This window comes from Pantherophis guttatus, chromosome 3, assembly GCF_059756535.1.
Source record: "Pantherophis guttatus breed Tessera chromosome 3, ASM5975653v1, whole genome shotgun sequence".
Taxonomy (NCBI): Eukaryota; Metazoa; Chordata; class Lepidosauria; order Squamata; family Colubridae; genus Pantherophis; species Pantherophis guttatus.
Window position 1 is genome coordinate 148,608,479 of NC_142065.1, and position 16,392 is coordinate 148,624,870.

General features: G+C 41.0%; 2 protein-coding genes across 2 annotated transcripts in view; both read right to left on the reverse strand.

Moving 5' to 3' along the window:
- TBC1D7 (TBC1 domain family member 7) overlaps positions 1-9,709 on the reverse strand; it is an 80,001-nt gene extending 70,292 nt beyond the window's left edge. The window contains exon 1 of the mRNA XM_087890326.1: positions 9,633-9,709. The gene's annotated coding sequence lies outside the window, so the exon portion shown is untranslated. The remainder of the gene's footprint in view (positions 1-9,632) is intronic.
- GFOD1 (Gfo/Idh/MocA-like oxidoreductase domain containing 1) overlaps positions 1-10,986 on the reverse strand; it is a 63,745-nt gene extending 52,759 nt beyond the window's left edge. The window contains exon 1 of the mRNA XM_034429160.3: positions 9,633-10,986. Coding sequence (XP_034285051.1) covers positions 9,633-9,885 — 253 coding nt within the window. The 5' untranslated portion in view covers positions 9,886-10,986. The remainder of the gene's footprint in view (positions 1-9,632) is intronic.
- Between the last annotated feature and the right edge of the window lie 5,406 nt (positions 10,987-16,392).

The following is a 16,392-nucleotide window of genomic DNA, read 5'->3' on the forward strand; positions in this document are numbered from 1 at the left end:
TTTAACATTATCAAGTGATTTATAAACATTAACTATCTTATATATATTTACATGCAGCCTAAGACAATTCCTCTTTACTCAACTCTTCCCAGGCAAACCAAAAAGTTGGACACCCATGATCTAGACACATGAGCACAAAACCCTTAAAATTCTTCCTTTTAAGATATATAGACTATGAAAATAATTTGGAGGAAGTACTCCAGACTTTACTCATGCATAGCACCTATCTGATTGATACTGACTGTGTGCCATCATGTCAGTTTTGACTCCTAGCAAGGAGATTGATGGATTTTCTCCAATGTGGTCTGTCCCCAGTATAATCCTACAGGGCTTCCAATAGTGCGGTACTTGAGTCCACTCACCTTAATTATCCTTGTCTTCTCTTTCTTTCTACCTTTCTCAAACATTACAAATTTCTCTAGAGAGCTAGATCTTCATATAATGTGTCCAAAGTATGATAATTTGAGTCTGGTCACTTGTGCTGTGGGTGAGAATATTGAGATGATTTGTTCAATGACTTGTTTTCTTGCCTAACCATGGTATATTCAGGAGTCTTCTCCAATACCAAAGTTCAAGAGCACTAGTACTATTTTTATCCTGTTTTTTCAAATTCCAACTTTCACTTCCATAGAGTATCACAGGAAAAACAATTGTCTCCACAATTCTGATATAGGAATTGACATGTCACAGAATCTGGATTATCTTTCCCAAGTCCTTCAATGCTGCTCTACCAGTGCTAGTATGTGATATACTTGACTGCTGGTTCTTTTATTGTTGATAAAATCAATCCTAAAAAGCAGAAGCTATTTATAGCTTCAATATCTTCGCTGTCATCTTAACTCTGGATGCTGAATCTGTGGTCATTAGCTTATGTCCTTTATCATAGTCCCATTTTATATCTGCTCCTTTCATTATTAAAGCTTGCAGATCATTTGTAGCTATCAGAGCAGTGTCATCAACATAATATGGCTGACACAATTGAAGGTCTTTCTATAATCAATGAAGCAAATGCTGATTTCTTTGGGTATCCTTTGGCTTTCTCAATTGTCCAGCAAGGTTTCCCCTGTCCATTCGTGTCTGACTCTGGGATATGATACTCATCTCTGTTTCTTGGCTGATGGAGCCAGTATTGTCCAAAGACATTTTCCATAGTCAAGAGGCCAGCATGGCTCTATATCAAAGGCACACAGAATGCTGTTACCTTCCCACCAAAGGTACCTGTTACCTATTTATCTACTCGCATTTGCTTGTTTCCAACTGGTAGGTGGGCAGGAGCTGGGGCAAGGAATGGGAGCTCACCCCGTTGTACGGCACTCAGGTCTCAAGCTGACAAGCTCAGAGTCTTTAACCGCTGAGCCATCACACGTATTACCAGCATAAATCAGCAATTATGTCTCTCATTCCTCAGCCTTTTCCAAAACCATCTTGAACATCTGTTATCTCTTTTTCATGTAGCGTTCTAATCTGCGTTTGATGATTCTAAGGATACTATTGCTTTCATGTAAAAATAAAAATATTGTGCAATAGTATACACACTCGATTAAGCCTCCTTTTTTAAGTATTAAAAATGTAAAACAATTTCTTCCAATCTGCTGGCCACCGTGTTTTTCTACAGATTTGCTGGCATAGTTTTGTTAGAACTATTACTGTTTCTTCTTCTATTGCTTGCCATATTTCGGTAAAAATTCCACCAATTCTTGCAGCCTTGATAATGACCAAAGTGCTGATCTAATTTCATGCTTAAGTACTAGAGATTCTTGTAAATAAAGAATATCTTCTAGGTTATCTTTAACACTGATGTATCTATGACACAGAATTTTAGTATACTATTTTTGTTTAATCTTCTATAATCAGTTACTATCTGTCCACTGAAGTCTTTTAGCATAGAAACTTAAGGTTGATATTTCCTTCTGAGTTTAGAAGACTTCCCGTATTTGACCATGTCTGCTTCTACCTTTGGAATCTTTATATAGGTTGTTTTAATTTCCCTTAATTTCTTTACTAAGTTTTTCCTGATATCTTTGTCTTTCTTGGATTTGGTTTCTCTCCTTTTTTTTTGGCAATTTCCACAGTTTGTTTTGACTTCCAGTTTGTTTACTTCTGTTTCTCAGTCTTTGGCACTGTCTTCTCATATTCATTATTATCAACTTATTTGATTTCACCCCACCATAGCATTTATCTACCATTAATTAAAGTAACACTTTTTCTCAGGTTTCCACATGAATCTGAAAAAAGATGCTACTGCTTTAATAAACTGAATAATTAAAATAGCACATCTTTTAATAATTTTTTTAAAAAAATTTTATTAATTAAAAAGTACAAACAAACATAAATACAACAATACAACATACAAAACAAACAAACATCAATCAAGTCTTACGACTTGCTCTTAAAGTTATCACATCGGTAGACTATTTTTCCCTTATTTATCTATATATCTGTATATTTACGTATTTACATGTGAAGCATTAATGTACATTCCATCCTTAAATTGTTACACTCCTTAATTGGTACTCAAAATTTTTTCTCAAAATTAACCTTATTCCTTAGTGTCCCTACGAATGTATTTCTAACTTTTTCTCCAACCAGTTATATCATTTTTGGCATGCTAAGTAGTACTCTATGTCATCTTTCTCTTGTAGCTCTTTTGTATGTTTGTCCATTTCTGCGCATTCTGTGATTTTAGTGATTATTTTGTTTTCTGTCAGTATGTATTCATGTTACCAGTTTTGGGCAAAGAGTATGCAAGCTGCAGTTAGGATATGGATAATTAAGTATTTTATCTCTTTCTCATACTGTGCTGTGATTATTCCGAGTAGAAAGGTTTCCAGCTTCATTTTCAACTTCTGGTTTGTAATTTCTTCTATCATTTTCCTTATTTCCTGCCAATATTGTTTCGCCTTTCGGCATGACCACTATAGATGGTAATATGTTCCTTTTTGTGCGTTGCACTTCCAGCAGATTGGAGAGGTGTGTGGGAACATTTTTGCTAGGCGCGCTGGTGGGAGGTGCCATCGGTAGAACATTTTGAAGAGATTTTCCTTATAGGGTATAGACATTGTCAGTTTATAATTTACAGTCCATAATTTTTCCCATTTGTCCAATTCGATACTATACCCAAAAAATTTTGCCCAAATTATCATGTTTTCTTTAATCACTTCTTCCTCTAATTTATATTTTAATAAGTAATTATATATTTTAGTTATCATTTTCTCGTCCGTTCCTTGTAAAATTTTATCCAATTCATTTGGTTCATTTTGGAATCCGAATTGTGCCCAATCTGTTTTATACCTTGATTCTATCTGTAAATATGGCCACCAATCAATGTCTATACCCTGTTCTTTCAATTCTTGTCTCGATTGTAGTTCTCCTCTATTGTTCAATAGTTCTTTGTAGTTTCTCATTTTCTCCGGGTCCATAGTGTTAAGATAAATCAACGCCTCCATGGTGGATAACCATATTGGAATTTTATTATAATGTATTTTTCTGATCTCTTGCCATGTTCTATGTAATGATCCTCTAATAATGTGTTGTTGGAAGTATCCGTGATGTTTATCTCTTCCCTCCCCCAAAAATGCATGCCAGCCATCTTTTAATAAATTCTTAAAGTAATGGCTTTTTAGTCTGAAAGATATGCATGTTTTGAGGAACAGCAGAAAAATGCTGTGCTCGCATCCACACTCTGAATAATATTCAAACTGTGTACAGCCTTGTCCATTTCATAATAGCTATTAAGGTATAATTGTATCAAAACTATGGCATATATATATAATAGACAATCTTCAATATTTTATCCATCCTTTCCCCTCACCATTAGCACTGCCAGAAGATATGGCAACAAACTTTAAGCATTGAGACCTTTGCTTTAGATACATCCATACTGTACAATTTTCTTCCTGATAGTCATATGAATTGACAAAGACTTCTGTATAGTCCATCTTATACCTTTAGATTATCTATGGAGCACCTTTTTCAAGTCCCTTGACTCGTACATTTGAAATGAATAATTCTTCTTTTATTGTGGCAGAACCCCAGATATAGAATAATTTGCCAGTAAAGCTGAAACAAGTGCTCTCCTTAATATCATTTGGGAGACAATTCGAAGTATATTTGTTTTTCTAAATCTTTTACTGCCATTCTTTTAATTTATGTGTTTGATGTCCTTTACATTTTTAATGGATCTTTATTTATTTTCTAAATAAATAATAAATGGGTTAAAGTGCTGCAAGTTTAAGCCTTGCTGCGATGCTGTGGGGCACTAGAGGCCCTATCCAATGGATATTGCCAAGCTATCCAATACAGTAAAATCTTAAATTCCTACATATAAACATTGGTTCAGAATCCAGAACTCTGTACACTCAGTATTCTAGAATCCATGAAGACTTTTACCCATGTAGAACTATCCTAAAGTTTCTTGTCTCACACATGAGGCATAAAACTGGGGCCAGTGTAAAAGGAGCAATCCCACAAACCTCTTCAATATTTATTATTTATTTATTTATTTATTAAATTTCTATACCGCCCTTCTCCAAATAGGACTCAGGGCGGTGCACAGCCAAGTTAAAAACAGAGCATACAAAATTTAAAAATAGTATTAAAATAATTAAATATTTTGGCCGTAAATTAAAACAACCCAATTTAAAATCAATTTAAAATTTAACTCAAGCCAGCCCAGCTAGTTGAAATAAATAGGTTTTCAGGGCCCGACGAAAAATCCGGAGGTCTGTTATTGTACGTAACTCTGGGGGAAGGTTGTTCCAGAGAGTGGGCGCCGTCACAGAGAAGGCTCTCCCCCTGGGGGTCGCCAGCCGACATTGTCTGGCGGACGGCACCCTGAGGAGGCCCACTCTGTGCGAGCGTACTGGCCGGTGGGAGGCTATTGGTGGCAGAAGGCGGTCTCGTAAGTACCCCGGCCCTAAGCCATGGAGCGCTTTCTCATGTAAATAAAATATGATGGAAATTATTTTCTCCATGGCCTAATACACAGGTTCCTTTTGATCCAGCCCCTAAAAAAACAATAATCTATATTGTATGTATGATTTGCAAAATAAAGGCTGAGGAAGGAAACATGGACTTCCTGTTAAGTAAATGGCTGTGTACATATACACTGATCCAGCCAGTCTACCAGGAAAGGTAAGAGTCATAGGAACATAAGATGTCCAATATAAATCAAACCATTACTATCCTTGGCAGATTGCTGTTTGAATCTTAATGCCTTTCTGCTGAGATGGCCAAATTGACTTCTTTGATTACAGTAGAGAAAGGACAAAAAGACATTTCTTGCTGACTGGAAACTCCTTATGGACTTTTTGAGTAAAACAGAAGAAATAAATTTATGATTTATGGTTTAGATAAATAGGATAGATGGAAAGTCATCTATCCTATTTATCTTTTAGAGAAAGAGGTAAATTTATAATTGCACATATTGTGGTATAAAGATCAGAACTCACTTTCTATTTTTTCTTTTTTTCCCATTTTTCTTTTCTTTTTTCCTTTCTTATACTTTTAGCTTTCTTTTTCATTTCTTTTTCTTATTTCTTCTTTACTTTATACTGGTTTCTATTAGTTTTTGCCTTCCTTTTTTAAAATTTTCAATAACATAAGAACAATTATTTCAGAGGTTTTGCCCAGAATTTTTCTATAAATGGAAGGGATTCAATCTGGAACATTCAACATGCAGGGTTTTACCCCCATTTTCTGTTTAAAATAATGGACACTTCACTATCTCTGGATGTTTCGTTCATTGTCTATTCTTTATGGTAATATTCAAAATGGTTTGTTTAAAATGGAGAAAAACTCTAGAACCGGTATTTTCTTTTAATTTAAAAAATTGGGGGGAAAAACTCTTTGAAGGAGATAGGCAATTTGGAAATATACAAAATTAAATAAAATAAACATTTACTTAGGAGCCAAATACACAAGGGCTGAAGCTCAAAGAACCAAAGCATAAAAAAGATGAATAAAATTTTCTCCGGGATATATGGGATCCAGGCTACAAAGGGCAAATATTTCGTTCAAGTACGCTCCTGAACTCTATTTTAGACATAAAATGGCAGACTTCTGAAAGTCTAAGTGGAACTAATTAATAGTTAATATTAAAAAGTACTTATGAGGAGATTTTGAGGGGAAGGAAGTCATGTCTACTGATATCTCTTTTTTTAAAAAAAGAATGAAGTATAATGTTTAGGAATGAATTTACTTTAAAAGCAATTATGGAGAAATAAATCATCCACAGAATTTTTCAGAAAGCCATAAAATCCCAGATTTGTTTACCATTTACTAGAAAAGAAAAGCCAAGTATAACATTAATGAATATCCACCACAAAACATGAAAAATTGTATATAATTCCTATATAATATATATTACATTTATTATATTTTTAGTTATTTTGATCGTATTACCTGGGGGAGGAACCTACACTGATATTTAGTAGAGATTCTGGACATACAGGTATTCAGCACAGTATATAATGTGTCTTAATTGCATGACTATATATATATATATATATATATATATATATATATATATATTCCAATTGTCAATTGTGTCAAATTAGATGTCTTGTGGTATAAAATATGCATGCCTTTCAGTATCACCACAGTGGTCTCCATGGCAGTTTTGCTTAACTTCAGGGAATCCCTAATTGAATTAGTCACTAATAACAATGGAAGCAATCAGTTGTTTCTTTAAAAAGAGACACACATTGCTCACTGGCAATCTTCAACTTCTAACTGCATCTTTCGGAGACACTAGACTACAATTCCTATCCTCCCCAATATGCTACTCACTCTGTTTCTTCTTAACACACCTAAATAGTATTGGGTATCAGCTTGGGGAGAATCTAGGATTTTATAAAAAGAGGCAGGAGAAATGAGAACCTAGCAAATCCACTTCAGTTGTTTCTCTCTAGCAGCAAAATAACAAAAGAAGTGAAACTCTAGAAACTTTTATAAAGGGGGATTTGGAAAGGTAATAAAAAATATCTTTTGCTTTTTTTCACTTTTGTGTCAGGCTACATGTCTGAGGACCAACTTTGGTTCCTGTCTTATCTTCCTCTCCCTGAACCTGAAATAGCTGTTGCATTGGTCTAAAAAACAGAAGTGAAGACACTTCTTTTTATGCAACTGCAGCAGGTGTGCAATTCAGGAAAACTGAATCTTATTTGGCAATTTTTTAAAAAATGCAACACTGCTGAAAAATATCTAAAGATTACTTTTTTATAAAAAGAAAAAAACTCTATTCCGTCACATCTGCATATACTGCTGTCCTATTTGAAAACACAATACAACAAAACTTCTATTTAGTGGACCCCTTTTCATGCAACAGGCCAAAGTTTTTTCTGGACAGCCCTTGAAGTAACAAGCAAGTCCGTTGCAACTGAATATTTTATGATAATTTTACATCATTCATAATTTATACCATTTGCCTAATGAGAGGGTTACTAAAACAATGCAAATTGACTGAAATAACAATCTGCTTCATTTGTATTATGCAAATGATCTACATTATAATAAATGACATGATTTGTGATTTAATAGACATTTGGGAATAATGGACCCGCCCACCCTCTCTCTTGATCTGTTAAATTAAGGTTTTATTGTATATAAATTGATGCAGTCTAAGAAGGAATACAAAACTATCAGTAATTATTATGGGTCAGTGTCATTGTGGGTCAAATTCTTCATGATAATTCTTGTATAATATTTACATGCTATTTTATTTTTGTGACTCATTGAAAACAGTTTTTACCTTTGAAAAATTATAAAATTCTAAAAATTTTAAGGTGAAATCATGATTCTTAACTCTTGTCTAAAAGAACTTTCTCCAGTCTGGCTGCTCTCCAGGTAGATAAGACTGCAACCCCAATGTCCCCAGACAATATGAAAAAGCTGCTGTTTTTCTTGCTGATATTTTTTTTTTAAAGAACAATACCACTGGCTATCAAGAGGAGCCAACTGATGAGAGTTGCAATCTAATACTTCTGGAATACACTTTACTTAGGAAATGTTGATCACCACTGATTTCAGATCTCCAAGGTTTTACAAAGTAATGTTCTCCATCCTTACCTGGAAATGCTAGATACTGTAAGTAGGATCAGTTGCAGTCAAAGTATGGCTTTAACATAAAGCTATATCACTTTCTCATAGAAAAATAACTTTCATAAATTCAAACAGAAATTTAACACTGGCTCTTTTTATACAACACAACGTCCTTTCCACAGAGAGTTGTTTATACTGGAAATAACAATGCTGTATTTATAATAAATATTAGCAATAGAGGGAAACAAAGTGCAATGACTATGCTACCCATCAATTTTTTAAAGACTATTGTCTTTTATATTGGACAAAAATAAAAGTGTAGCAATGGAAAGCTCTATGGCATGGTTGTCCAAGCATATGACTTCCTTGGGACACACTGAGGAATTGTCTTGGGCCACATATAAAATATATAATATAGTTAATGTACATAAGTAACAAACTTCCCTTTTTAATATATTTTTATCTTTTGGGCTGCATTGCTAGCTTTCCAGGGCCACATGCAGCTAATGAACTGTAGGTCAGACCTGCCTGGTGTATGGGGTGTTTGAAAAACACTAATTTATTTAGTGAATCAGTAAGTTTAAGATTTGTTTCCTACCACACACACTTCAAAAAAGCAGGGGTGAGTTGTCTGAAAAGCTAATTATGTTCAATTCAAAATGAGCACACAAATCCATTCCAAAGGGGGAAAATATTAAATTAATTTAAAATGAGATAGGCTTTGGAATTTTTTAACCCACTTTCCATCTGCTTTTGTCACATTGCTGTAGCTTGACCATGTCAAACTCAATACTGGGCATATCAAAACCTAGTCCCGTTATTCTCTGATCATACACCATGGAGCACCAGGTAGATATAAGAATTTCAAAAGGAAAACAGCTGGAACCTCAATTTTGTATTGTTTGAGTAAAATGGGCTGACCAGATCCACAGAAATAAAGTTCTCAAAGAATGATTTGATACAAAAATGATAATTCAGTCACAGAAGATGAGAAATCCATGAGGAAAACAAAGGCCACGCTGGCCAGGAGAAAAAACACTAGGAATATATTTTTAAAAAATGTGGGCAGACTGTCAATTTCTTTGAAGAATAATTCTGTGCAGGTTTTTTATATTCCCCCATTTCATCACTCTGACAATTTCTAATGCAACCTGTTTTCAGGATTATAAGAACACCTCTACAGCATATGAAGAGGGCCTTCGCTTGGCACTTTAACCCTTTCAAAAGTTACACTCCTGTAGGCAAGAAAGGACTTTTGAAGCACCCCTTAAGCAATCTGGGATTTGATAGGGAGCAGTATTCAGATTTAGGGCTTGTTATCAAGGGGGAAAGAAAGGCCCTGTGGCATAAGCAGTAATAAAAACTGAGCCTGCACCCCTAAGGATGTACAGAGCCTTTTTTCTTTTTCTTTCCAATAAATAGCCAGGCAGGCTGTACATCTAATAGGAGGGCACTCTAGAGGGCATCTAGGGCAGCCAGGGTTTTGGCTTCCAAGCAGGCCTTTTCCATTTCAAGGCGCTGCCGCTTCTTTCCCGGCCTCCCTCCTCCACCCTCGGAAATCAGCTGCCCGCTAAGCTGCCGCGGAGACTCACCCAGAGTTTTCACCGCGATCTGCCTGGTGAGGGGAGGCGGCAGGTTGATGCAGACCAAATCCACATCCTGATGCAGCAGGACCTCGTCTATCCGGCTGGTGTAGAAGGGGACGCTCATCTCCTTGGCCAGCTCTTCCGCCTCTTCCTGAGTGCGGCCCCAAAGCGCCTTGACCGCGAAGCCCTCGTCCTTTAGAAGCGGGATGATGACCCGGGCGGTCAGGCTGGTGCCGAACACGCCCACCCCGGGCAGCATGGTTGCTGCTGCGGCTGCTTCTGCCTGCTTCCCTCCACCCTCACCTTTTTCCTCCTCTTCCTCCTCCTTCTCGCTGAGATCTGGATGCCCGGCGCGCCTTCCTTTCCTCCGCTTCGGCCCTTTTCGCGCGGAGCCGCAAGATTATGAGCAATGCGGGGTTGCTACGCGAAGGGCGCCCGGTCCCAACTGGGAACTGCTGCTGCTGCTGCTGTTGCTGCCGCCGCAGGGAGCCAGCGGCACCCGATCCCTGCAGCAGTGGCTGGCTCTGCTCCCGGCCGCGGGCCCCTGCCGCGCGTCCAGCGCGTCTTCATCAGCAAGCGGCTTGCCCGCCCGGCTCGCTGCCGTTGCCCCTCCATGGCCGGGTCATCCCAAGCGCGCACGGCCCCGAGCTCCCCGCGCCTGCCTGCGCTGCGCACACGCGCGGGCATTCAAGGAATCCGGTGATTTTTTTAAAAAAAAAAAATCCCGATCAACCCGATCGCTCGGTTTCTAAAGGTTCCAGGTCCTCTGCAAACGCCCTACTGCATCCCGGCCAGCTCCAAGGCAAGGGCACCGAAGGGCAGCCAACAAGTGGCGCGGGAGGTAGGAGCAGCCGAATCCTCAGCAGCCGCCCCGCTTCTAATCTCCATCTGCCATGTTCCCCACAATACACGCCAAGGCGTTGTGAGGATAGGAGGAGTTTTGGCTGTCACCTCGAGTGCATTTTTTCCTGCAACGCCCTCTTGAGCTCTCAACCTGTCATTGGCCCCCAGACCGGCTGAGGGTGGCTCTGGTTTACAAGGGAGGCCGCCCCGCTTGGCTTTCTCTGCCCCGGAGCTGAGCTGGCTCTGGCGAAGGAGATCGATCGTTAAGGAGTAAACAAGCTCCGCGAAGCCGGGCTGGTTGTCTCCCGCCGCAGCGTCAGACCCCGAGGCCTGACCGGTCGAAAGGACGAGAGAAGGGCAGAGGGCTCCCGCTGAAGAGCACAGGCCAGGAGACTGCCTCGCTCCAGGAAGCTCCCTGATTTTGTCCCTTTCGGGAGTCCGAGCTGATACAGGACGTGATTAACCCTCCCCATCCCTCTACTCCAGGGGTCTCCAGACTTGGCAACTTTTAAGACTTGTGGACTCCAATTCCCAGAATTCCCCAGCCATTGACTGGGGAATTCTGGGAGTTGAAGTCCATAAGGCTCTACTCTGCTATACTCTTTGTGCTGGAAAAATCCTGATTTGCAAATAATTCCACTGTTCCCTGCCCCTACTTCAGGGGTATGCTGTAACTGTTTTTTCCTACAACCATTAATTTTTTAAAAAAACCATTTCTGTAATAGACCATGTCAAAAAGTCAAGTTGAAAAGGAGTTGGAAATGAGTCTGATTCTAGTGACTGAAAAGATGGGATCTACAAACTCCAGGCTTTTTCCAAAATCCATGGATCTCTGACCTGAAATCAAGTAATTTCCCATGCACATCTTTTCTCTGCTCCCTTAATGTACAAGAAGGTATTGAGTGGCCTTTATAAAATTTTGTAAAGTTGTAGTAGTTAAAGTATCAGATTGGGGACTATGCGTTCTTAGTTCCACTTTAGGCCCAAAGCCATGATCTTAGGCCAGTCACTGTCTCTCAGTCCTAGGAAACAGGCTGCTGGAAGAAATGTCCATCTGGGTTCAGTTCCTAGTGGAAAGAAAGACATTGGAAACATGGAGACTGCTTGGAAAGATGGTAGACAGGCCACATGGTTTGAGGTCCTGGGCAAAAAGAGCACATGGGTAAGAGAGGGAGAGAGATTTATACCCTCTCTTGGGCTTTGAACTTGCTTCCTGTTCCTGTGGCAAGAAATGTATCCTGATTGGTTGTCAGACTCCCATGGGGCCATGCAGGGGTAACTTTGTAGCTTGTCTTGAGACCCAGGTTTGGTTGAATCTTGCTGGGTGATGTAATCTTCTCAGGTGTCATGTAGTGAGATAGGTAGAGGGCTAATCCTACCATGTCCTGAGGGTGAAGGTCTTTTGTATTGTAGATAAGCTGGCCCAGTCTTTCTGAGGCTATTAGCAAAGGTGGGGGCTGCTTTCTAAGAGCATGTTTCTCCTTTTCTCATCCAGGGAGGTATAATATTCTGCCTTTTTAATATTTCCTAGAATATTTCATTCTTCTAGGAGAGCGGTGGGTGCTAACTTCCTACAGGGCAATAGTGAACCACTTCTGAAATCTTGCCAAGAAAACTGCAGGAACTTCTTCAAGACAGTAATTGGGAATCAATTTTTTTCTTGAAAGTAAATACACACACACCATGAGAATGTACACATTTTGCCTACTCCATTCTACTGTGAGTGAAAAAATAACTTAGCTGTTATTCCCAATGTTAGAATCATTTTTTTAAATTAATGCATACAGAAATAATACTTTAGCATTAGTGACCTGTGAGTGGTTGACAGACTCAAATCAATGTGTGTAATTCAATACAGTGCAGCAGGGGTTTTTAATTTGATCCAGCCAAAACATGTAAGGCTTCTTCTGATCTCTCATTATCAACTATCTCTCACCCCTTTTTATGCTTCTTGGCCTATTTCTACTTCCTTTCCTTCCTCCTCCCCACCCCCCCACCCCATGTTTCCAGTTTTGCAGCTTTTTCCATACACATACTGAAAGAACATTTTCACTGGCAATAAATATTTCTCTTGCTCTGTTACTAACTGTTACTCTTTCTTCTCAGAAGTTAAGATATATCTGAACATTTTGCAGTACCTGGCTAAATGGGAAAGGGAGAAGATTTATTAAGAAATAATTTGTAAGCTGCCCAAGGTCACCTAGTAGGGCAAATGGGTGGCATAGAAATTAAACATACATACATACATACATACATACATACATACATACATACATACATACGAAAGTCACACCTTCACCTAAGCCACAAGAGGGAGAGGGAGATGGGGAAGGATAGAGAGTTTCATCTGTCTCAAATATAAAAACTCATTTTATTTTCCAGCTACATGAGAAAACAGACATGTGGGCAGCATGTGAAAATACCTCCCTTTCTCTACTTCTCACCTACCAGTAGTAGTTAAAAAGCTCTTAGCAATGATAAAATCTCCAACAAGTGGCCACATAAAACACAATTTATTTTTTAGGTCATAGCAGCAGAAATGGTGCATGTCAATACTTTATCTCATTTTTTTTTTCACTGCCAGAAGGCTTGCCCACTTGAAGAACTGCTTTCTTTACCAAGATGTAAAAATAAAAATGAATTGAGTGGCAGAGAAAGTGAGAAGAGGATGACAGAAAGAGGTAAAAAGAGGTTAACGGGGGAAAAACATCCTGTTTTATTATAGGCCTGTTTAGAGCTATCTTTGGCTGTGTTGATCTCTGCATGCATCCCAGATAATTTTTCCTGGGGAACACAACTCTTAATATAAAAACTTGAAAGAACTTCCATTTTTTTAACCTAAAAAAGATATTGCATACTTATTTAATTAATAACAGCAGTGTCTGCTTCCAATGCTCTGAACATAAAAACCATCACAGTTGACCAATTTACCTCAATATCTTACTTTTGTATTATTAATAATATTTAGTATATATTCTTAATTAATAAATAAATATGTATTATGTTATTATTGCTTGATATTAAATTCCAAAAAATGGAGATAATTCATGAAGTAACCAATTGAAAATGTGCAACAAAACTGTCATCTAACCATAATTCTGGGAGCGTGCCCAATATTATATTGTCTTTTGATTTATTTTCCTTGTTTCTGAACTAGAAAAAAACAAAGGAAAACCATAAGGGTGGTGTGGCAACTGGTATAATAGGACTTCTTCTTGCATGCAAGCTGGAAGTTTGATAAGCAAGCATGGATTTTAAACACTTTATTTCAAAAGAATTGGAATTAGTTTAGTTTAGTTTAGTTTATTAGATTTGTATACCGCCCTACTCCCGAAGGACTCAGGGCGGTGAACAGCCATGAAATAAAACATATCAATACAAAATTTAAAATAGAAATAAAACAAGTTAGATAAATTTGGCTGAACCATATTTAAAACCCCAATAATTTAAAACCAAATTTAAAATTCCCATTTAAAAGAGGAGAAGTTTAGGTCAGGCCGGCTTGCTGGAATAGGAACGTCTTCAGCGTGCGACGGAAGGTACGCAGATCCGGAATCCTCCGTATCTCGGGGGGGAGCTCGTTCCAGATAGTAGGTGCCCCCACAGAGAAGGCTCTCCCCCTGGGGGCCGCCAGTCGACATTGTTTGGCCGACGGCACCCGGAGGAGCCCCTCTCTATGGGAGCGTACTGGTCGGTGGGAGGCTATTGGTGGTAGCAGGCGGTCCCGTAGATAACCAGGTCCTGAGCCATGGAGCGCTCTAAAGGTGATGACCAAAACCTTGAAGCGCACTCGGAAGACCACCGGGAGCCAGTGCAGCTCGCGCAGGAGAGGCGTTACATGGGAGCGCCACGTCGCTCCCATCACCACCCGCGCGGCCGCACTCTGCGCCAGTTGGAGCCTCCGAGTGCTCCTCAAGGGGAGCCCCATGTAGAGAGCGTTACAATAGTCCAGACGGGAGGTGACGAGGGCATGAGTGACCGTGCGTAACGAGTCCCGATCCAGAAAGGGACGCAACTGGCGAATCAGGCGAACCTGATGAAAAATCCTCCCGGTCACGGCCGTCAAGTGCTCTTCTAAAGACAGCCGTGAATCCAGGAGGACACCCAAGTTGCGAGCCCTCTCCGTGGGGGCCAATACTTCGCCCCCAATAGTCAGCGATGGCACCAGCTGACTATATCGGGATGTCGGAAACCACAGCCACTCGGTCTTGGATGGGTTGAGTCTGAGCCTGTTTCTCCCCATCCAGATCCGTACGGCCTCCAGGCACCGGGACATCACTTCAAGGGCATCGTTGGGGTGGTCCGGGGTGGAGATGTACAGCTGGGTGTCGTCAGCGTACTGATGGTACTCCACCCCGAAACCACGGATGATCTCGCCCAACGGCTTCACATAAATGTTGAACAAAAGGGGCGAGAGGACCGATCCTTGTGGCACCCCACATATAAGGGGCCTCGGGGTCGACCTCTGCCCCCCTGTCAACACAGACTGCGACCGGTCGGAGAGAAAGGAGGAGAACCACCGTAGTACGGTGCCTCCCACCCCCAACCCCCCCAACCGGTGCAGCATGATACCATGGTCGATGGTATCAAAAGCCGCTGAGAGATCTAATAGGACCAGGACAGAGGAACAACCTCTGTCCCGAGCCCTCCAGAGATCATCCACCAACGCGACCAATGCCGTTTCCGTGCTGTACCCAGGCCTGAAGCCCGACTGGAACGGATCTAGATACGTCGTTTCATCCAGGTACCGGGGAAACTGTCGTGCCACCACACTCTCAACAACCTTCGCAACAAAGCGAAGGTTGGAGACTGGACGATAATTTGCCAATATTGCCGGGTCCAGGGAAGGCTTCTTGAGGAGAGGTCTCACCACCGCCTCTTTCAAGGCGGCGGGAAAGACACCCTCACTCAATGAAGCATTTATAATCCCCTGGAGCCAGCCTCGCGTCACCTCCCGGGAAGCCAGCACTAACCAGGAGGGGCACGGGTCCAACAAACATGTGGTCGCATTCAGTCTACCCAGAATCCTGTCCACGTCCTCAGGGGTCACAGAGTCAAACTCATCCCAGATAACATTCTCAGGACCTGCCTCCGTCATCCCCACTGGATCTACCCAGTCAGAGTCCAGATCTTCCCGAATCTGAGTGATTTTGTCATACAGATACTGAACAAAATCCTCGGCTCTCCCCTCCAAGGGGTCCTCCCTCGCTTCCTGGTGGAGCAGGGAGCGGGTCACCCTAAACAGGGCGGCCGGGCGGTTATCTGATGACGCGATAAGAGCAGCAAGATGAGTACATTTCGCTGCTTTTATCGCCACTAGGTAATTCTTAATATGAGATCTTACCAGTGTCCGGTCAGATTCAGTGCGACTGGCCCTCCAACTACTCTCTAGGCGTCTTTTCCGGCGCTTCATCTCCCTCAGCTCCTCAGTAAACCAAGGAGCCAGGTGAGATCGGCGCCGGGTCAGAGGCCGCAAAGGCACGACTCGATCCAGAGCTCCAGCGGCCGCCCTATCCCAGGCGGCCACTAAGTCTCCAGTCGAGGCGTGAGCCAAGACCTCAGGCATTGGCCCAAGCTCCGTCTGGAACCTATCAGGTTCCATCAGGCGCCTGGGGCGGTACCATCTTATCGGTTCCGCCTCCCTGCGGCGGGGAGCAGCGGTTCGAAGATCAAGGCGAAGGAGAGAGTGATCCGACCATGACAAGGGCTCGATAACTATGTCCCCTATCTCGAGATCACTCAACCACTGTCCAGAGACAAAAATCAGGTCCAGTGTGTTTCCCCCCATGTGCGTAGGGCCATGAATTAGCTGGGTCAGATCCATAGCCGTCATGGAAGCCATGAACTCCCGAGCCACCTCAGACGTCTCACCCACGGACGGCAGGTTGAAATCCCCCATGACCATAAGTCTGGGGGTATCAAC